Source organism: Tamandua tetradactyla, chromosome 15 (genome assembly GCF_023851605.1).
Source record: "Tamandua tetradactyla isolate mTamTet1 chromosome 15, mTamTet1.pri, whole genome shotgun sequence".
Classification (NCBI taxonomy): Eukaryota; Metazoa; Chordata; class Mammalia; order Pilosa; family Myrmecophagidae; genus Tamandua; species Tamandua tetradactyla.
The window spans coordinates 28390594-28414582 of record NC_135341.1 but is presented as its reverse complement, the minus strand read 5'-3'; the positions used below and the strand labels follow the sequence as shown (position 1 = coordinate 28414582).

Genomic DNA, 23989 nt, shown 5'->3' with positions numbered 1-23989 from the left:
TAACAGAGGAATGGGCAGAATACGAGGTAAGTACTGGAGAAGGACAGAACCTATAGGAGAGTAGCAAAAATATTTTGGGTTATGCAGAGTTATGGAAAATTGGCCAAATGGTGGAGAACCAAAGACAGAAGGAAGTGAGGGAGACCCTTAAACAGTTCTCAGACCATGGATTTTCACAGCATGGGCATATGTCATGTCCAGTCCACAAATTTCCTTAAGATTGAGAAATAAAAGATAAAAATATTGCTGAGCAAAAATATTCAGGACACAAAAAACAGCAGACTCAAGATTATTTCTCAGCCAAACAAGGTGAGCCTTTTCATGGTGGGACTTTTTTAGACTTCATTTTAAAAGAGGGCTTTTACAATTATCAAATTGGCTCCAAACTCCTGGACAATCTCAATTTTCATTCTAAAAGATAAACCTTATCAGGAGTTCAAGAAGAAGAACAACTACAAGCACTCATGAACCAAAAAAAATCATTTTATTAGCTAATATTTACTAATTACCTAAATAATTAGCAAATTAGTGATTGCTAAGAGTCAAGGTACCATACTAAGCCCTTTAAATGCACTGTCCCATAAATTTTTACAAGGATTCTATAATGAAGCAGGTGACATCATTTCTCCTGTTTACCCATGCAGAATAAAAACAACACCTAGAAAGGTTAAGTCGCCTGCCCAAGGTGACAAAGCTTTGAGTGACAGAGCCAGGGTCAGAACTGAGATGCTTCCACTCCAGCACCCTTGCTCTAAGCCAGGGTTCAGCAAATACATTCTGTAAGAGGCCAAATACTGAATATTTCTGGCTTTGTGGGCCATGTGGTCTTGTCCCAGTTACTCAACTCTGCTGATCCAGTGCATAGCTAGCTGCAGGCGTGCCTGTGTTCCAACAAAACTTTATGGACACTGAAATTTGAATTTCATATACTTTTCCACATGTGATGAAACATTATTCTTTTGATTTTTTCCCCAGGGATTTTAAAATGTAAAAACCATTCTTAGCTGGTGCACCATAAGAAAACGGTTGGTGAGGTGGAGTTTTCCCATATAGCAGAGTTTGCCGATGCCTGGTGTAAATCATTAGTCTCTGTTGCATTCTGGCTCCAGTCATGCACTGGGGTTCCCGAGGATGCCCACGCTTTTTTAGGACGAAGCCTACGAGCACATGTCTGGATGGGGCACATGACTCTGAAATTCAGTTGTGAGGAAACACCTAACAGAAATGTCTCTGGGTGACCCTTCAAAGGACTCTACGTGACCCCAGAGGGTGACTTTCTGAAAACACCCCCTTCTTCCTTCCAGCACTCTCACTTGCTTTCGTCCATTGAAATAAATTTTGATTCAGGTCAATATGAAGCCAGGGGTAGTTCTGGGTGGGAAAGGGAGTTCCCTCCTGCACAACATAGTTTTCTGCACACATGGGCCCATCGTGCCCTTCTTACCTGCAGGGTTTGGCTGAAACGTTTTAACGGCGTGGCCTTCACAGGTGGGATGAGGTTTGCTAGTGATGTGACTCTCGAAAGGGGTTTGACCCGTTTATTGCTAGGCTCCTGCAGAGTTAAAAAAAGAAAGAAAAGAAAAAAAGAAAGAGAAAATATCAATAGCAATTAGGAAAACAACATAACTCCACCACATAACCATTCCCCACTCCAGGAGCTTCTGGGTGCACATCAATCTGTGGAAGGTAAACAACGTCCAGTCTCACTCCAGCTGTGCAGAGATCATGTGGCTGAGGAGCCAGGGAAGCAGAAATGGCACGGAGATGTCCACAGAGGCAGCCGAGTCTCTCGGCGAACAGCAAATGGACAGGGATGTGCTCCTGATTCTCTGTTATGGGTTGAATTATGTCCCATCCTCTGCCCCCACCCCCAAAGGCATGTTCAAGTCCCAGCCCCTGGTCTTGTAAATGTGACGTTATTTGGAAATAAGGTCTTTGCAGATGTTATTAGTTAAGATGAGGCCAAACTGGATTAGGTGGCCCTAATCCAATATGACAGGTCTTTATAAGAAGAAATTAAGGCATGGACAGACAGACAGACACAAGGGAGATAACCAAGGCAGAGTCTGAAGCCCAAGGATTGCCGGCAGGTAATGAAAGATTTCCCCTACAGATTTCAGACTACTAGCTTCCAGAACTGTGAGACAAAATACATTTCTGTGTTTTAAGACATCCAGTTGGTGGTACTTTGTTACAGCAGCCACAGGAAACTAAGACAACCCCAATCCCTGATATTTGTCAGCTTTTAATTCAGTAGCTTTCATAGAGTAGAAGCCATCTTTCCACCCCCTTCCATTCCCTCTCCTCTCCCTTTAAAGCTGCCTCTGATTTTCCATCCAATGACCTTGTCAGGCAGTTGTCCTTTGGTGCTTCATTTACTTTTTATTTTTAAAATATTCTTGCAAACCTTTTCCTCACCTTGCCTGAAACCACTCTCTAAATTCTTTTTATACAATAACTTTTCTAAAGCACAAAGAATATTTGTTTTTTAAGTACACTAAAAATAAAAAAATCTTTTTTTAAGAAAGAAGTTATATTACTGGGCTCTCAAGAGAACATCTTTGTATCTATGTTGTATTTGAAACACACAGAGTGATATTTATAAATAACAGCCAGATGGCAAAAGAAAACTTACAGAGGGAAAACCCTACCATAGCATTATTTTCTATACTACATACAGCCACAAATTTTTAAAACAACCTCTACATAAAACATTATCTGCAAACCTGAAAGTTTCACTACACTGGGGCTGATGCCACTCCAAAGACTTTACGGACAACAGTTTATAAATATAAAACACGCGACGACAGACAAAACATTTTTTACAAAGACAAAGAAAACAGTTACCCTTGTCTTCCTAAGCGCCATCTGACCTGGACAGCACAGGAAAATATCAAATTTTGGTGGAAAAAGCCAAACTTGCCAATTGTTATGATAAACCTCAACCATTTCTAGAGGGAGTCTTGTGGTGCTCATCTTTCTTTTTCAGCCATTGCTTCCAAAGTTTCAGGGGCTAACCCAGAACTTCAGAATCTCCAGGAAATCCCTGCAAAATGTTCTGAGTATAGTAGGTGCCTGGAAAACTCTTTCTTGAATTTGGAATCCTGCCGAGAAGCTCTTATGTCATTTTACAACTTTGGTAGCCTCAGAAAATCACAAGCCTTCTTTGAAAGACATCGTACCCAATATTTCTGGCATTTAAACAGAAAAATAAAAACACTGAAGGAAAAAAAAAGTTCAAGACAATTCCACAGCATGGCCAAGGATGGCTTCACAATTTCTTGAAGCAGTCAAATACTTCTCCGAGACAGAGACTGAATTTGGGCTGCTGAGTACCTCTCCGGCTTTTTGGCCCGCTGAGCTGAGCAGAAAGCAGAAAACTCTCCGAACACTGGGAAGGCTCAGTTCCAAAATGCAAAGGATGAATCTTCCAATGTGAGTGACACTGCATTACAATTATTTAAAGTGCTGAAAAGAAAGGTCTGGCAGTCCTCTGCTTTCAGGAGACAGTGCCCTTCAGGATGTCCCTGTCTAGAGCCTGGCTCCTGAGCATCTGTGCCCAAAGGAGGATAAAAAAAAAAAAAACACCGTACGTCAGTGCAGCACCACCAGCATACTGAATACATACACACACACACACAGAACTTCTTAAGCATACCCTGAAATGTCTCTGGGCTGGAAATGCCAGTGTTGTGATATCACTACCCTTGTTGGCACAAACTGCAATGCAGCAAGTGAGGAGACAGAGGGGATTTCCTGGGGGAGCAGGACTGAGTCTCAAATAATCCTGCATGTACCTCTGAGCCTGGAGACTCCAGAGTCTCTGTTTCTTAAGCCTAGAGTTTGGAGTCACAGATTCTGTGTCAGATTGGGGAGGTTGAAAGACAAATACAGATTGGCTTCTCTTATTTTAAAAAGAAGCAGGGAGCACTGCACAATTGGGAGGATGGGAAAGATTCAGCTCTGCTCCACTTGCTGTGTCATCTTTTCTAAGATTCTGCTGACTGTGCTGCCCATTGCACATAACCCAGGGCAACTGGCGTTGTCTGCAAAGACACGAGATGTACATACAATACAAATGCCAGCCCTTCTGCAGATTAAGTGGAGTGCTTCTACACGAAATTGTGATTAAAACTGTTTTCTTGAGACACAGTCCATCTGGAAGTAAACATCAGACAGCTCTGGCAATCTGACATTCCCAAGCAACGGACAACTGAACCAGAAACTACTGCTCTATGATTTGGTGCTGTGATTCAGCTTACAGAAAGGCAAAATTTCAAGATCAGAACACTCACAGGTTATTGGATTTTTATGCCTGACCCACGTGAATTGAGTATGATTTATGGTATTCTCCTTAAGAGGATCTGTGAGAATAGGAGGGTAAACAAATTCTTGGCCTAATTTGACTTTTCTTTACCATTTATTCACTATGTCTCCATCCACATTTTACTGCTGTCTAAAGGGAACCCTCAGGGAAAATGTTCTCAGACTGTAGTTAAATAGCTCTACTGAGAACTAGCAAATGCAATACCAGGGATGCTTTCAGGCTTTACGGAAACATGAAAGAATGAAGCCTGCAGAGAGTCTTCTTAGTTTAAGAACTCAGCTGACAGACAATGTGGGAAAAGTCAATGCTAAACCCAGGAGCAAGGTGTCCTGTTTCAAGTGCAGATACCACCTCCCTCCCCCCACCCCCCCACCAAACATGTGATTTTAAGAGAGGACAGGAGAATATCTCACTAAAGAGGCCAAAAAAAAAAAAAGAGAAAAAAGAAGAAGGCATTGAGCATTCTGGCATTCTGTGAATAAAATGTTTCATCTTTTCCAGGCCTTATAGCATTTTTTTCTTGTCTTATTGCACTGGCTAGAACCACCCGCACAGTATTGATTATAAGCTGTGAGCGTGGATACATTTTTTTAAATTCCTGATTATAAAGTGATTATTATTAATAGTCCATTATTAAGTATTATATTTGAGAGCACAGAAGAGCCACCCTTTATCAAGGAAGGAAAGTTCCTTTCTATACCGAGTTTGTCATGAAATTTTTTTAAATGTTTTTTGCTGTGAAAAATAACATTAAAAAAGTAAAAAATAATTTTAAAAACAGGAGCAATAATCTTCATGTATATTTTAACAACTAGTTACAGAACAGATTTCAAAGTTGGTATGGGTTACCATTCCACAACTTGAAGTTTTACTGCAGCTGCTCCAAAACACCAGAGGCCAAAAGAAACATCAATGATTCAGTAGTTGTACTTATCTTCTCTATTACAACCCCTCCTTCTCCTTTAATCATACTCCCAAGCTATAGGGATCTTTGCGATATGCTCAGTCTAACTTTATCATGTTGAAAAGTAGTATTGACAAAATAGGATAGTAGGATACAATTAGTTTATATTCTTGGAGAGGTTGGCTCCTCTGGGTTTCAGAATTTATCTGTCTTAGGAACTCTCTGAAGGTTATTAGTTTCAGGAAAGTAAACTTAGTGCATGAACTTTTGTAGAGTCTCATGAGCCGTAGGTATTCTTTAGGGTTAACAGGAATGATGCTATTTACAGTTTGGGAAACCACCTCTGTTAGCAATATCTAGTTGGAGCTTGCATAAGAATAGTCTCCCAATAGCCTTTTGACTCTATCTGAACTCTCTTAGCCACTGATACCTTTTTGTGATACATTTCTTTTCCCCATTTTGGTCTGGAAGGCATTGTCAATCCCATGGTGCCAGAGCCAGACTCATCCCTGGGAATTATGTCCCATGGTTTCAAGGAGACTTTCACCCCTGGATGTCCTGTCCCATGTAGGGTAAAGAATAATGATTTTCTACATTATAAGCCTCTGAGTTTACCTTTACCAGAGTCATAATAGCGAGATCAGACCGTGTCCATTCTTCTGTATCTGGCTTATTTCACATAGCATGACGTCATCAAAGTTCATCCATGCTGTCAAATGCTTTGGGACCTCATTTCTTCTTACTGCTACATAATAGTCCATCGTATGTCTATACCACATTTTGTTTATCCACTCATCTGTTGATGGGCACTTGGTTTGTTTCCATCCTTGGCAATTGTAAATAATGCTGCTATGAATATCAGTGTGCAAATGTCTGTTGGGTCACTACTTTCAGCTCTTTTGGATATATACCGAGCAGTAGTATTGCTGGGTCGTAGGGCAACTCGATACTCAGTGTTCTGAGGCACTGCCAAACTGTCTTCCACAATGGCTGTACCATTATACATTCCAATCAGCAGCGAATGAATGTTTCAATTTTTCCACATCCTCTCCAACATTTGTAGTTTTCTGTTTGTTAAACAGCAGCCATTCTTATAGGTATGAGGTAATAGCTCATTCTATCCTAATTTGCATCTCCCTTATAGCTAATGAAGATGAGAATCTCTTCACGTGCTTTTTAGCCGTTTGTATTTGCTGTTCAGAGAAATATCTATTTATAACCTTTACCCATTTTATAATTTATAGTTGGGGTGTTAGTTCTTTTGTTGTTGAGTTGTATAATTTCTTTATGTATACAGGATATCAAACTTTAACCGACATGTGGTTTCCAAATATTTTCTCCCATTGAGTTGGTTGCCTCTTCATCTTTTTGACAAAGTTCTTTAAGGCACAGAAGCTTTTGATTTTGAGGAGTTCCCATTTATCTATTTTTTCTTTTGTTTTTGTGTTTTGGGTATAAAGTTTAAGAAGCTACCTCCTACTACTAGATCTTGAAGATGGTTCCCTATATTTTCTTCTAGGAGTTTCATGGTACTGCATGTTATTCTTAGGTCTTTGATCCATTTTTAAATAGTTTTTGCATAGGGTGTTAGATAAGGGTGCTCTTAAATTCTTCTGGCTATTGATATCCAGTTCTCCCATGCCCATTTATTGAAAAGACTATTCTGTTCTAGCTCAGCGGATTTGGGGGCCTTGAAGATCAACTGACCATAGATTTGGTGGTGTATCTCTGCACTTTTTTTTTTTTTTTTTAAAGACAGAGAAGGAAGGAAGGATGGAAGGAAGGAAGGGAGGAAGAAAGGGAAACATTTTTAAACATTTTCTTGTTTTATTATATTTTGTTTGTTTTGTTTGTTTTTTACATGGGCTGGGGCCGGGAATCGAACCGGGGTCCTCCGGCACGGCAGGCAAGCACTCCTGCCCGCTGAGCCACCGCGGCCCGCCCCTATCTCTGCACTTTTGATTTGGTTCTGCTGAACAATACTTCTGTCTTTGTGCCAATACCGTGCAGTTTTGACACTGTGGCTTTATAATAAGTTTTAAAGTCAGGAAATGTTAGTCCTTCCATTTCACTTTCTTTTTTAGGATATCTTTAGCCATTCAAGATCTCTTTCCCTTTTAAATAAATTTGATAACAAGATTTTCCAAGTCTTCAAAGTAGGTTGGTGGAATTTTTATTGGTATTGCATTACATCTATAGATCAATTTGGGTAGAACTGACATCTTGACGACATTTAACCTTCCTATCCATGAGCATGGGATGTCTTTCCATCTATTTAGATCTTTTAGCAGTGTTTTGTAGTTTTCTGCATACAGGTCCCTAACATCTCTGGTTAAGCTTATTCCTAAATATTTGATTCTTTTAGTTGCTATTCTGAATGGAATTCTTTCCTTAATTGTCTCCTCATTAAAGTCATTACTTGGGTATAGAAACATTACATTGTTTGTACATTAATCTTGCATCTGTCACCTTGCTGAATTTGTTTATTAGCTCAAGTAGCTTTGCTGTAGATCTCTCAAGTATTTTCCAACTACAGGAGCACAGTATTTGCAAATAATGAAAGTGTTACTTCTTCCTTTCCTATTTGGATGCCTTTTAATCCTTTCTCCTGGGTTTGCCATGAGTTTTTTTTTTTATCATGAATGAGTATTGACTTTTTCCAAATGTTTTCTCTTTATCAATTTAGAGAACAAGGATGAGCATGGGAGCTGTGGGATATATTTGACTTACTTTTTACATGAGTAAACCCTGTCCCACTCCATTTTATTCTCTCAACTTTCTAAACAAATCAGCCTGAACATAAAACAAACTTTCCATAACCATAGTATGCACAAATAAAGGACATATAAAATGATATGATGCCTGAGATCTGTTTCAAAGTACTCCGGAGTTGGGGGGAGGGCAGTGTGGAGGAAACAGGACTGACCACAGGTTGATGATTGCCAAGGCTGGCTGACTCAGTGTGCAGTGCTGCTGCCTATGGTACAAAGTCAAATTCTTCATAAAAAGGTTTATTTTTAGTGGACATACAACTGTTCTGTAGACATATCTTTGCGTGCTGAACAGGAAGAGATAGTTGCCATCTGAGATTTTTGTCTCTGCTCCTAGCAAGGGCCTAGTGAGAAAGGATACTAAAGAGATAGATATCATCATCCAGAATCAAATGTGATTAGAAGCCTGGTGAAATGAAAAAAGAAAATTCCTTCTACTGAATTTCAATAAATTTCCACTAATATAGACTAGGATATGGAAAGGCCCATGTGGCCAAGAAAGTAAAAGCTGGGAAAGCTACTTCACAGCATTTAAATTTAAAGATGAGCAAACCATGCAGAAGCACCAGCCTGCTACCAGTCTCCCTGAAGTCTGTTTTATTCCACTGACTTCTTTTAAGTTCAAGCTTAAGAAACCTGTCTACAGATTCCCAGTCCTTGAATGCCAAAAGAAAAACAATCCAGTGAAGGTAACTCTGGTTCACCTCAGAAACACAGAGAAAGTGGAGGCCATGCAGGATCAAACTGCCATAGACAGGAGAACACTGTTCCTACTGGGTTTAATTTGTGAGCATGCTTTGCATTCTGCAAACTGCCTCCCAAATTTATGCTTTTCTCTGTATTCCTACAGTAGCATAATATTCTACTAAGAAGGCTAGAACTGTCCCTCCCCCCATTCTTGCCAAACCCTACCTTTCTCCAGACAAATAAACGTAAAGCTTAATGCTCTCCAGACTGCCTCTACTTTGCCAAGGGCCAAATGGTACACACCATCTTAGTTTATACCCAAGATTCTCACCCTTGAAAACTTTTAGGCCAAAACAGATATTCTTGTGTTCTTACCTCCTTTGGCATCTCTTATTGCCAAGGCCTTCCCACCTTTCAGAATCTCTCATTCATCCACTGGCTAGTTCTTTTACTCTTGTCTCTGCCCTATCTCTAAGCCATCAGCTGTGCTTCAAAGGACTCCACTCTTCCCTTTGGGAGGACCTGAGAGCTTGCCTTGTCCTTCAAGGAATTCTTGCAGATTCTTCCTCCTATGTTAATATTTTTCCTAGATAAATGGTTGAAAATGAGCTATATTTTCTGATAGATTGGTCTGTCTGTCCATCTGTCTACCTGTCCATCCATCCATCCATATAATCTATCTATTTTAGTCTAGCAACCTTGTATTTACCAGCTGGTGATCTAGGCAAGTTACCTAGGAAATAACCTTCCTATAATGTAGTGATGAAAAGAGCTATCATCTATTGAGAACTTGTAATCTATATCAGACACTGCACCAAGAGCTTTACATGTATTTCCTATGGTATCTGCAGAATATCCTATGTAACAGCTACATTATATCATTATCCCCATTTTATAAATGAGTAAGGTGAAGTTCAATAAGCGTAAGTAACTTGTACGAGGTAATGTACCACAGGCGGCAGAAGTGAAATGTGGACCATATACTAGACTATGCACTTCTGTTACTCTATTCTGCCCAACAGATGATGACGAGCACATAGGACAGTGCTTAGTGAATAGCAAGCTCAAAATTAACAGAGCCTAGAATAGTACTCACAAGTTGAAATATGTTTACAAAATATTATTTCTCTTCCCTCCTCTTAGCCTTTAAAGAACAGTGAACTTATATAATCATTCAATGTGTACGTTCTCTTTTAAAAAATGTTCTTACTTTGAAATAATTTTGGATTTACAAAAATCATAAAAATAGGGGGGGCCGCGGTGGCTCAGCGGGCAAAGTGCTTGCCTGCTATGCCGGAGGACCTCGGTTCGATTCCCGGCCCCAGCCCATGTAACAAAAAACGGAAAAACAAAATACAATAAAACAAGAAAAAATGTTTCCCTTTCTTCCTTCCTTCCTTCCTTCTATCCTTCCTTCCTTCTCTCTGTCTTTCCTTTAAAAAAAAAAAAAAAAAAAAAAAAAATCATAAAAATAGTACAGAGGGTTCCCAAACACCCTTCACCAACTTCCCCTAATTGTTAGCAGCTTACATAACTATGGTACATTTATCTAAACTAAGGAATGAATTGACACAATGCTATTAACTGAACTAGCAAAGATGTTATTGGGATTTTACCAGCTTTCTTCTCCAGGATCCAATCCAGGATCCCACAATACATTTAAATTTAGTATCTTCATAGTCTCCTCCAATCTGTGACAGTTCCTTGATCTTTGTCTTTCATGACCTTGAGATTTTTAAAGAGTAAGGGTCAGTTAATTAGAAGAATGTCTCTTAATTTGGATTTGTCTGATATTTTCTCACAATTAGATTCAGGTTATGCACTTTTTGCAAGAAGACAACTGAAGTGATAGATCCTTCTCATCACAATATATTATGGGGTACCCATTGCTGGAGATGTTAACCTTCATCACTTAAAGTCATGCCTGCTGGGTTTCTTCATTGTAAAGTTACTACTTTTCCCTTTGTAACTAATACATATATTGGAGGAGATACTTTGTGTACTTTTTAATCTAACTCAGGTGTTTTCCAGCATCTGAAAAATGGACGTCACAGAAGTGTCCAGGTGTTACCACCTTGGAGGAATGTCTCCTGGCTGACTACAGAGAACCAGAAGCCTGATCCAGGCAGAGAACCCAAGAGAACAAACATTGGCTGGAGTGGGCAAGGAAACAGAACAGGTGAGGTGGTTGGCAGGCAAGTCTGGTGGACAATACAGGCACACTGGACACAGGCAGCAACACAGAGGTCTTTGCAGAGCTGTTTGAGTACAGAAAGGAGTGTGACTGTAGGAATTGGAAGGGAGACTTCCTTGGAACTTACAAGTGACTTTTCATCTTAATTTTTGGGAATAGAAAAAGGGAACCATTAATCATGGTTTCTAACTTTAAATTTTCCATTATTATTATTTTTTTTAATGCTTTCTTTTCCAGGGAACGGAGTTCACTGACCTGGTGTCACCTATTAATAAAAGTTGAAGAGCAAATGATGCCCAAATTACAACAGACACCTGGCTTCACTGATCAACCAACTGTGTTTCAGAATTATTAGTTTCTAAGCCAAAAGGTGACCAAAAAGTCTTCAAACTGACAACTATAATTTTCCTCTTGAGACCCTTATCAACAATTTCAATAAAGGACTACAGATTTTGTAGAATTTGACAAACAACCAGGAACAGTTCCCTGAGGGATCACTGATAACTTTGTCTTGGCTAATCTCAAACACTGAGGCCATGCTCTCCTATTTATCTGCTCCAGCTGCGAGTCTGGTTACCTTGCTCCATGAATCCAAGAAAGAGTTGATTTCCTTATAGATGAAAAAATGGGTCACACTCCTCTACATCAGATGCTACTAGGAAAACATTCCAATTTCCTTCTTTCAAAAATAAACGCTTTTTAAAAAAAGACTAATGGTGAACAAGAAGAGCCTGGATAAACACAACCCACAGAACACCCTGAGTGACTGATGGGTTGAGGCTCCAACAATTTCTCCAGTCTCTCCTCATGGAAATGCTAAAGAGCAGATGATGGAGGAGTCACAAGATGGTCTGGGCAAATACACAAATTAAGCCATCAACTCTTGGGGCTGTGAAACTGAACACATTAAGATTAGAGAGACCAAATCCATTCCATATATATATTATTGTTCAGCCTTAGTCTGAGCCAGAGTCAACACCAAAAGCCAAGTCAGCACCTACGGTATCTGGGCCAAAGTCTGCCTGTGAGGTGGCTGCTTTTAGGAGAGCCTTGGTTAACGGGGACACACCAGGGAGACATTTGGCTGAGCTCAGACAATGCTGACATGAGCCTCCAAAAGCACATTCAGGGTCCCTGCTCCAAGCACAGCTTCCCATAAAACACAAATTAAAAATGGGGATTGAAAAGAAATCACACTTTATGACAATTTCTATGACCCTCATGGCCTCGTTTTCTCCCAGGCCTCCCCTGCTTTCTTCAAGTCCAAAACACATGCTGGCAAAATACTGTAGCTCTCTAGTGTTTGTATAGGCTGGATGGCAAACTGAAGGAAAGGTGGGGGTGTTGGGTGAGCGAGATGGATTTCATCCAACATACCCAGGAGAAGCAATTAATTTTACTATGAACTCTGAGAGGGCTGATGTTCACACGCTATTTTGTTTCAGAGGGAGGGCTTCAAATAATGACATTATCTTTATTCTTTATTCTTCTCATTATGACTGAAGGTATGTTTTTGCCCCCACATTGGAAAAGTCACCTGTGCTATGTGTCTGCCATGGGAAAATTCATTTTAGCTGAATGAAGCTTTACACGTTGAAAAAAGGAGTCCTGGGGAAAAAAAAAATTCAGTAAAATATGGGACTCTGTGAGAGCTGAAGCAGGCTGCAGCCCAATTTATGAATATAATCTCTTAGCAGTGCCAGTAAAATAAAATAGAACCACTGTTTCAGACACTATTTTTGGCTAAGGTTTCACTCCTCAATTAGTTTCAAAGTTACTCGTTTTCGTCAACATTATAAGGGTAAGTCAACATTTGTGCTGGCAGCAAGCCCAAATTTGTTATTTTATTAGTCTGCTACTGGTTAAATTGGCCCAAGATTAAACATATCTAATAAATAGCCCTAAAATATTGGAGTTTAGTAGAAAACCACATTCAAGTTCTCTTACACAGGATGTTAGTATTACTTAACCTTGGGCAGAAGGAGAAACACTCACCCACACCCCGGATAAGCACCTTTCAGCAAATGCCAACTTGAAACTCATTTTGGTCATGCCCAGACATGGCACTACAGACCTTCAGCGAAAGAAGAAGCTAAACACTCAGCTCTATCTGCGGTCCTTGGCTCCACATCTGCCTTCTGAACTTCAAGCAAAGCTCTATTAGAGGCCAAAGGGCCAGTTGCTCAGCACTGAAACAATTCAAGGGCTTGACCTACTAGAATATAAGGGCTGCTAGCAGCCATGAGTCTGTGGTCTTACAAGAAGGCTAGTCTTTGGGCCCAAGAGATATTTTCTCCTGGTTAGATTCAGATTATGCGTTTGTGGCAAGAATGCCACAGAAATAATATGCTTTCCATGTGACACCCTTGCCCAGCTCTGGAGAACCGGGCCTCAGTTGGATGTCCTTAGCTGGATGATGCCAACCAGGCATCCAGAGTGGGTAGTAATGGCCTGGTAATACCAGAGAAAGGTCTCTGGGATTTGCAGTTTTGCAGTCATTTCCTACTGACTTCTTAGAAACCTTCGCATAGAAAATAAGTTCTTTATTTGTTTACCTGTGTAAAAGGGATTCCTTTGTTCTCCCTTGGGCTGGGCTGGAAGGGAAGAGAAAGAAGGATGCTACAGGGGATTCCATTCCTGTTTCAGTGTTCTAGAAGCTGGTACGTACAGACCTCAAAGTTACCGGAAGGATGTTTGCTGACGCTTCCCCCAGAGCTTAGGAACAAGCTCAAAACCTCTGCAGCAAGTGACAAAGTTCTTATCACTGCGGTTCAAAGAATGTGTTGATTCTTTGCAAAGGATAAAACATGAGCCAGCCCTTGTGGCCACAGCGCCACAACCTATAACCTTGGGCTTATTTCCTCCTGCTGTGAAGCAGGCATGGCTCTCCTACCCCTTTCCTGGGACTGTTGGAGGATCACATGAGATCAAGTGTGGCACGTGGTCGGCACACACCTGGCACAGTAAATACCAGATTATTGCCCTTACTTCTGATATCTAAGGAGAGGTGCAATCTCTCCCCTAGCCCGCTCTCCTGCCCTCCTCTACTCCCTGCAGTACTGAATTTCCTCCAGGCCTCCCTGGGACAAAACTGGAGCCCCATGCCACCTGTCACAACCCCACCACTGACCCACTCCAGCCATTGAGGCCTCTGGTTGCCACTAGACCAGGTGTTGGTTTTTTTTTAATTTTTTAAATTAATTTTTAAATTAAAAAAAAATGACATGATAGCAACACAAACATTCTTAACATACGATCATTCTGTTCTACATATATAATCACTAATTTCGATATCATCACATAGCTGCATATTCATCATCATGATCATTTCTTAGAACATTTGCATCAATTCAGAAAAAGAAATAAAACAAAAACAGAAAAAAAAATTATATATACCATACCCCTTACCCCTCCTTTTCACTGATCACTAGCATTTCAAACTAAATTTATTTTAACATTTGCTCCCCCTATTATTTTTTTTTATTCCATACGTTCTACTCGTCTGTTGACAAGGTAGATAAAAGGAGCATCAGACACAAGGTTTTCATAATCACACAGTCACATTGTGACAGCTATATCATTATTCAATCATCCTTAAGAAACATGGCTACTGGAACACAGCTCTACATTTTCAGGCAGTTCCCTCCAGCCTCTCCATTACATCTTGAATAACAAGGTGATAGCTACTTAATGCATAAGAATAACCTCCAGGATAACCTCTCCACTCTGTTTGGAATCTCTCAGCCATTGCCACTTTGTCTCATTTCACTCTTCCTAGACCAGGTGTTTTGATACCACATTGCTGCCTTCCTGTTCTGCCTACAACTTTATCAGCTGCTAGTCAATCTGTCTGGACAGAGCAAAATTGGGAGTGGTTTGGCAGGATTCAAGGCTGTATCCAGGAGAGGAAAATGTCAGCCATGAAATCTCAACATAAGGCCTGAGTGAGGGGAGGAACACCCAGTAGATGGTTCTTGGGGTCTGCACCAACCCTCCCCTCCCCTGCCCTCCACAGCTGAATTTGGGCTAGAGGAGCTGGTCTGCACTCTTGCCACATCCCAGTGTTGTCAGGCATTAGGAAATGATAGGAACTCTGGGCATTCAACCCAAGTCGGATGTGCAAGGTGGAATTTTCTGCAAAAGTAATGCATTACCTTTGGCTTAACGAAAGGCCCCCACATCCCCCACATGTCTTCTCTCTCATCCACCTAGCATCCCTTGAAGCTCAGCGTTATCTTAGCTTCCCTGAAAGGGGAAGAAGATGTACCGAGATGAAAAGGGATGTGTAGATCTTAATCTCATTGTCCTAAAGGAAGGACAGGCTGTTCCAGCTAAATCTAGACTAATCAAACACATCTCATGTGAGCAAAGCTGTCAGCCAGGGCTGCCATCAGACTGAACATTAGGCTGGGGACCAGGGATTCACATTTTGCTGCAGGGTAAAACCCACCGAGACCCAACCAAAGGCACCAGAGACTGCAGTGGACCCCCTACTCTTGCTGCCCAGTCAGCTTCCATTTTTGACAAGGACAATGATTTTAAGCAGAAAAACCTTGGGGAGATCAAACCTCCGAAGAAACATAAAATATACTGCTGTCTTCCCTGCAACCCCCAACTATCTCCTCTAGCCTAATTCATCCCATAAAATTGTTTTGTTTGTGCGTAACCTCAACAGCACATGCCTATACACAGAAGCAGGGAGTGCTGCATTTGGGTGTTTTAGAACACTATGCTCCCAACTGAGAACAGAATACATTGAAATCTGATTTTCCAAAGTGGAAAAAGCAACCAGTCACACAGCCACATCAGATTGATTGAAACGGGCATAAAATAAAATTTTTAAAAACTTTCCTGCTTTCAGTTGACATCTTACCACCCACCAAGCAATGGTATGCAGAAAAATAAGGTACAAAGCATGCTGTTCAGGAAACTGGTAGGCAGGTGATCTATAATGGATTCACATGGCCTTCCTATTGCTTCCCCCTACACACACCCTGACTGAGCTGATGAATAGCTTCAAAATGTTAGTTCTTGGGAGGGGTATGTGCGCATGGGTGTGTGTGTGCATGTATGTACGTGAAACCAAAACTGACATTATTTGTTGAGACAGTTTTCATTCTGTAGCACACTTTTAATGACAGGAACTAAAAAATGCCCTCTAACAATGGATTTTTCCAAAGGCTCATAACAAACACTGGCTCCCAGTGCTATACATTTGTAACCTCGAAACAGTGATTATGTGTTATTTCTAACTAAGCGATAAACATGCAACCTGATGTATGGTTATCTATAGTCTATTAAAATTCAGAAGGCTGTGAATTTGAAAAAGAAAGTATCAGATGACAAAATGCAAAACGCCTCAGAGAGTCAGAGAAGCTCCCTGTATCACTTTTGGCTAATTTTCAATTACAAAAGAACAATAGGGAAAAGGAATAGACAATGGCAGTTGACTTAAAGTGAAAGAAGTAAATACAAATCTACTATTTGTTGTTTGGTTTGGTTAAAAAAAAAAAAAAAAAGAAAAGAAAAAAAATTGGTTTACCTATCGGAGAGTCAGGGGTGGCAAAGGGATGCCAATAAAAACTTCCAGAAATGACAAGGGCAGTTTTGTAGTAAGAGAAATGGAAAACGGTATTTATTCCTGAGGTAAACTGCTCAAGTGGCAGAAAGGGGCAAAGTCTGCATGTGTTTTCTAGCATGGATCATCTACAGGGGACAGCTCCCTTAGAAGGCTACCTGTGGGTCTGAACTGGCAAAGCAATTTCCCTGAAAAGTTTCCTTGAGTGCCCCATGGATGGACAGGATGACAGGATGCTGTAAAAGACTCCTTTCGGTCCAGGCTCTCCCTCTCCTTCCCCAGCGTTTAGGAGTCAGTGTTTAGCCGTCTATAAAGCAGGGGGCAGAGGAGTGGCAGGGGCCTGACCCTGCAAAGCCTCAATGAACTGCTATGAAATAAATTACATGCTGCCAGGGACCCTATCTACACACAGACTCCAGCAATTTTCCAGAAACAGAGAAGGCTCCCACACCTGACCCAGGTGACCGTCATGAAGAGAAGGAAGCATGGACGTAGACAGTGAGGGACCTGGGGGGGAAGCACTTGTACAGATACTGTACAAAAGCACTCGCCCTTCCACAAGTAACCAGTTTACCCCATTTCGTAGAAGAGGGAGCTAGAATTCAGAGAAGTGAAGCAATTTCCTTGGTCATACCCAGTAATTAATTGTCAGAACAGAGATTCGATTCACAACTACCCAACTTGAAAGCCTTCCCCATGCTAGCTTCTCAGGATACACAATTTCTTCCCATAACAATAACAGCAATGATACCGACGGCAACTTTGGGGCAGGCTGTGCCAAAGTGCTTCCTCTGTATTACTTCCTTGTCTTCTCTTAAGTTACTACTAAATATGTCCATTTCACAAAACAGGCAACTGAGGCTCAGAGGGGTTAAAAACAGTGATAGGCAGTGGCAGAGCCAGGATCAAGCCTAAGGATGCTACCAGCAAGGCCTGAGTTCTTAACCACAGCACTGCTAGTTCCCAAAACTGGTGGGAATCCCGAAGGAACCTCTGATGGTAGAGGCAGAGGGAGATGGAGACTGAAGCAGACTGCAGAAAAATGGAAGCTGTTCATTCAAGCCCTATCTGGAATCAGCACACCTTCTCAGTTTCTTCCCAGCAATTCACCGTGCCTACCCAGGTGCGCAGGTGCCCTCCCATGGGCCCCAGCAGACACTGCTCTCTGCTAGCGGCACATGGGAACTGGCGTGGTGGCATATACACATCCAGGGGGCCTCAGTGGATGGCCAAGGAATCACACTGCCCCCACATCCCCTATCTCACCTGTCCTCCACAATGCTAGCCTGAGAAAACGAAAACAGATGGATGGCTCATTCTTATTGCTTCCCACAAGGCCCTTCTAGAGAAAAACACTGGGTGCAACTGTCCTGCCCTGAGAGGCAGAAGAGAGGTATCTGGGGTCTACAGCCCGCTCCGCCCTGACCTCTGCCAATCTTCAGCCACCACCCCCAGGGACTAATGGACCAGAACACCTCCAGAGGGCTCCAGGCTGGAGACGAGAGACCCAGCATTTCACACTTGCCTTTGTAATCCACAAGGCCTGGTGGGCAGTGCTCAAGAAATGCTGAATTAAAGCATATTTATATACATAATTACATATATAGTTTTGGCAGACACACATACGGACATGCATGCACATACCCACATATATGTGCACATATGTACCTGGACAACCATATACACATATATATGTGCATATACACATACCACTACATACAGATATGTGTATCAATGTTATACAAATGTATAGACTGGAGGGACTGTTAACACTGGTCACTTGGGCTGACAGGTTTGTAATTGGTTTCTATTTTCTTTATATTTTCGTATTTTTTCCAAGTTTTCCCCTAAATAAACAAATATCAGTTTTATGATCACACAAAAAATCAATATTGGCAATGATTACATGTCCTCTAAAGCCTGACTGGGGCTGGTCCGGACAAACTCTCCAGTCCTGTCTGGTGTCCACCCTCATTTTCAGCTCCAACCACACTGGCCTCTTTCAGATCCTTGACAGCCTGTACTCCCTCCTACCACAGGGCCTTTGCACATGCTTCTTCCCTCTGGCTGGATTCTTTTCTTTGTCTAGCTAATGCCACCTTTCCTTTCAAAGCTTGGCTCAGTCATGGCTTCCTCTCAGAAACCTCCCCTGACATTCCTGACGAGGCCAAAGCCTCTCTGACACTTCTATAGTGCCATGCATCTCCTTCATAACATTTGCCTGTATGTGGTTTTACCCTTCATGTGTGATTTTTAAATTAATATCTCTTGATCCTGATGTCCCCCACAGGGCTTCCCTATAAGGAACAAGGCAGTAGGATTTTATTTTTTAAGGTAGGTGGGAAAGGTGTACTCTATTATATTTATAGCACCAACCCTGTGCCTGGCATATTGTAGGCACTCAAAGTATATATGTGGACTAAAACCCAAAAAAGTGATAATACTAATAAGTGCTAACTTTGATATGTAACAGGGCCTGCGCTAAGCATCATGCATTTGGTCCACTTAATCCCCACAACAACCCTATGAGGTAGGTACTACTATTATCCCTGTTTTAGAGATAGGGCAACTGAGGCACAGAGAATCTCAGTAATTGGTTAAGGTCCCATGGCTAATAAATGCCAGAGCCAGGATAGTAACCTAAGCAGCCTGGCTCTAGAGCTTATGTGTTTAATCATTATATGTTTAACCATTATATGTACTGCTTTTCAACAAAGAAATTTAAAAATGTATTTTGTTAGTACTAAAAGTGACAGGTGTTATTTTATGTGGAAAGTGGGGGAAACAGGCCATGCCTCCTCTTCCCACATTCCTTACCAAGGAATGTAGCAGAATGTCCACAGGAGGTGGGGAAGGCATTACTTTCAAACAGCATCTGCCCCACACACTCTAATATCCCACCCCTGCCCATCTGCCAAGCTCCCTGATGAGAATGCCTGCTTCCCAACTCTTCTCACCATCCCCTGGTTGACTATCACCGCCTGTTATACAGGAGACTAGGTTAGACCAGACAGAGGATTGAGTTATTGGCCAAAAACCTGGTTAAACTTAAGCAGAAGTTCCTTGAGGGCAGAAAGCATGCCTTTTCTCTTCTTTATAAACCCAGGAAAAAATGATGCATAGAGTTAGGTCTCAACAAATTCTTACCGACAATGAAGGAGCCTTGGGAATCCTTTTTTAGCCACTGACCTCTTCATCAACTCACATCCATCACGCTATAGAGTTTTCCCACATTTCAAACAAAGGTCTATTTATGATAAAAAGCATTCTGCTGATGAATACAGCATGAAGAAGTCCCAAAGCAACCTAATCCATCCTCATCTGCTTGCCTGGGAATGTGTCTGCCATCATTGCTTGGTGAAGGCTCCTGGGTGATGGGCATAAGTGTAAGCTGGCTTTGGGGAGGACAAAGTTCTCAGCTCATCCAGCCAGAGTGCCTCTTCCACCAGGTTTCACATAGTACTTGAAAGTCTTTCTGGAAACAACTAAAAACCCACACTAGATTTCTTTTTTGTTCTACCTGGCAGGAGTGAATGTGAAGCTTACCAGTGTGCTTTGAAACATCTTTAGTTTAAAAAAAAAAAGAAAGTGCCCAGTGCCAACTCAGATCCCTAAGAAACATCCCCATGCTGGGTGGGTATGCCCCAAAAAAGAAACAATGACCTCCAAGCATGATGCCCCACCTTTGATGGAGATAACATATCCACAGCTTCTACTCAACTATCTACATTCAAAATGGTGATGCTGCTACTGAAAGAATCTGTTGAGCACTCACTCTGTAGAAGCCCTTTTCCTACTCTGTCCATTTAATCTCCATAATTCCCACTGAAATTCTCATTTTACAAATGAGGAAACTGAGGCTTAGAAGGTGAGTTACCAGTTCAGGGGCAAAATTTTTTAATTGGTTAACATTTTGTCTAGAATCATATTCTCTGACACATTAAAGCCAGTTTTCATCTACTTAAGTTTTGGTATCTGAACTCTGGGTTCTATGGTCAAAGTCTAAATTTTAAATTTAATCTACAAGTGACTGTGCTGAATTTGGTAATTTAACTGTTATAAAGTTTTAATCTTGGAAGAGTCCACACAACATGCCTGGTACACTATTTCCAAACTCTTAATAATACCATGACCACTGTTTGCCAGATGCATACATCACTCAAAATACTATATATTTATAGTTTTCTTAAATTATTCATTTTTTACTTAAATAAACTTGTTGTAAAAATAGACTTTATATCACTGCCTTAAACAGAAACTATAACCTATAATAAATAGAAAATTACTTTTAAAAACAAGTCCTATTATTAAATTCTTATTAGAAATGCCTGCCTGAATCTTCCAAGGCTGAGGCCTGAGCTTTCTCAAAAAGGGAAATTAGCAAGTGACAGAGAGGAGCTAAAGACATACAAGCTCCAAACAGACATACAAGCTCCGAACAGAGATTTTCTCCTTGACATAATCACAAAGATTGAGGAGAACTGAAAACAGAAAATACTTTTGTGTATTATCCCTGTCTCACCTTGTCCTCTATCACTGAAGCTATCACAAGTGGCATAAAACCCACCTTCTGGGAAATAACCATCTAATTCAGTACCTCCAAAAATAAAGACTCTGACGTCTGGAGAAGCTGAGCCTACTGTCCCCTGTCCCCAGCTAGGAGAGAAGCTCTTGTAAAAACTGGCCTAGAAATAAATGATGCAGAAGAAATTCAGACAAGCGTAAGAGTTTTCCAAAGCAATCTCCAATCCTTTGCACTGATGCCAAGACCTTCAAAACCTGGGCATAAAGCATTCAAAGACTACTAACAAGGGAAAACAAAGTGTCTTCTGATGTTCTCTCCTTCAAAGCTCTCAAAATGGAAAAGAAATAAAAGCTGAGGGCGAAGGAGGTAGAGACTTCACATTGCATCTGCGGCTTACACTTAAGCCACCATCAGTTTTTTTTTCCCTTTCCTAACAGTCTATTTCCTTCTTCACAGCGGTTTCAGACCCCTTCTGTGAGACCCCGCCCAGAAGCACCCATGGCAATCACCAAAAAGCAATAGGACAGCTGACAAGGTGTGTGAAAATGAACCAAGGCCACCAAAACCTAGCAGGATACTGATAAGTCATCCTCAACCAGAATAATCTTCATCAGCGACCTTTATCTATTTTCTGTTTGCCTGGGGTTGTTCTTTACATGCCTGAGTCACCTGGGGATTATGAAATGTTAGCATTTCAGTGTAAGGTAACACCCTTGAGAAGGGAGCTTGCTTGCGCCAGACTGTTTCAGGGCTAGAAAAGCACACAAACCCTTATGCCAACAGGATCGACTCCATCTCTCTCCTGTGGCTTCTTCCTCTAGGAAGCCTCCATACTTACAAATCTGACAACTGGTGCCACTTGTTAAACATCAACTTTTCTACTTTTTTTCAAGGTCCTGACATGGGCTCTCAGTTTTATTTAATTTAGTCAGGTGGCCAACTTCTAGTGGTATCTGTGGAAACAGTACCTTCTGGAGATGCTGAATTTCTCCTTACCACTCATCACTTCTCCTGCAAACATGAGATCTTCAGAGCTATAGATAGATATAATTTTAAGGCAAATGATCTATATGTATGGAAATTTGTATCTGTGTATTCTTTGTGGGCATCTTATTTAATCCAACAGCAATCTCACATGGAATATAAAGCAATGCCTTGTGGTTGGAACCCCTGGAGTACAGGTCAACAGAAGGCTGGCTGCTCCATTGGCTCCCACATGAGGGCACTGTGTGCAGTGTTCTAAGTATAATAGGCTCACTCTGAACATGTTCAAGAACAACTCCAGAATAGACAGTATTGCTGACAACCGACTCCACTCAGGGACACAACTGGCTTAAGTCAACACCATAAAGTGCCAAGAAGTCAAGGCCAGGTAAGGAGGGACCAACATTTTGGCCCTGCCTCCTAATCTCTCTGAACCTCTGCTTCTTCCATTGACAGAAAAAGAAGACAGTCCTTGTCTTGTCCAGTCCCTCAGCTGGACAAGAGGATAATGAATGTGAAAATAACTGACTGCTATTTGAACACAGGGGGGCACTGATATGAACTTAGCACAACGGAAGAAGGAGGGGTGCTCTGGTTGAAACAGCTCATCCATCCACTTCTCAACATCCCATGTGCATGCAAGTATATTTAAATTGTTTACATTGTATATGAAATTATGCTTATTTTTTCCCCCTTTATTTTTGTCAGGAATGCTAGGGTATTTCTGTTTGTTACTTTGTTTGTAATATCTGCAAATAATGCTACTGAGCCCTGTGCCAGCGGCCATGGGGTGTGGAGCCATTCCCCTGTTAGAGGATGGAGAAGTTGTTGGCTTTTCTGTCTATTATAAATAACTACGAAATGCTGCTAGACTAGAATTGGACGACAGGTCTTCAAGCTCCAGATTTGCTATTCCTAGCTCTGTGATCCTGGACAAACCATCAAACCTCACTTGTAACTATACTCAAGTAAGGCAAGGAATATAAAAGTGCTTTGAAATCTATAGAATGCACAAACATATGGCATGATCATCATTGCAAATAATGCTATTGTGAACATTTTTGGATTATGAACATCCTTGGATTCTCCATCTCTCCACCCCCACCCTAGCTGGAATACCAGGTCCTCAATATGCATTCACGAGTCCCTTTGTTCTGCACAGAAGTGCATTATTTACCCACATTGGGTTTTATCATGTCATTAAAATATTTGTGACTTCAATTACGTACAAAATAGCATCTCATTACTGTTTGCGTTTTTCATTTCTATAATTCCTTCTAGAGTAAAGCCATCTTTACCTTTCGTAATTCCTTGTGTGTGAACTGCTTATCAGTGTCCTCTGCCCGTTTGTTAATGGGGTGTTCTTTTACAACTATATGAATTATTTACAAGACAAAGATATTAATTTTTAGTCTGTCACCTTAGTTTTAAACCTCTTTTTCAATGTATTAGTCTACTCCTCTTGTCTGAGGAAGCAAAATAAACTTTAAGGAACTTATTTGTTGATTCAGCATCATACAGTATCTCTGAGCTGATCAATACTCGGGATTTCCAGGCACAGAGGACGTCAAGCAGAAACGAGCAAGAAAGGAAAGCAGGTGGGGTAAGTATGTGTGTATGCACGCACACATGTATGGGGGTGGGGGGTAGAACAAGCGGGAAGAGGGAGAGCAGTTTCAAATATTTAAGGAGATAGCATATGCAAAAGTATTATTATATATTATACAGCTATGGAGAGCCACTTTACAATTAAGAAAGGATTTTCTCATGATCCACACTGAACAAAGAGGGAGTGTATGACCTTAGAGGGTGAAGAGCTCTCTGTCATCGGAGATGTTTAAGCAGAGATGGAACGGATCCAGCATCAGATAAGAGCTGGGAACCATGTCCTCCTAGGGCCTTATACATTCTGAGGTTTTCTGATGCAGTGACCCTAGGTCATATCCTGGAGACCAGTTTTATTTATTTGTTTCATAAATCCCTGGAAAAGAAGCCTATCTGCTACCCCTTTCCTCATCT

At 41.2% G+C, this 23989-nt stretch overlaps 1 protein-coding gene across 12 annotated transcripts in view; it reads right to left on the bottom strand.

Annotated features, from left to right (window-relative positions):
• ARHGEF3 (Rho guanine nucleotide exchange factor 3) overlaps window positions 1-23989 on the bottom strand; it is a 390935-nt gene that overhangs the window by 45003 nt on the left and 321943 nt on the right. For 11 of the 12 annotated variants that reach the window (XM_077128939.1, XM_077128938.1, XM_077128936.1 and 8 more), the window contains one exon: window positions 1445-1552. In XM_077128939.1, coding sequence (XP_076985054.1) covers window positions 1445-1552 — 108 coding nt within the window. Of the gene's footprint in view, window positions 1-1444; window positions 1553-2847; window positions 4671-23989 lie in introns of those variants that run through there. The other variant, XM_077128946.1, reaches the window with a different exon arrangement.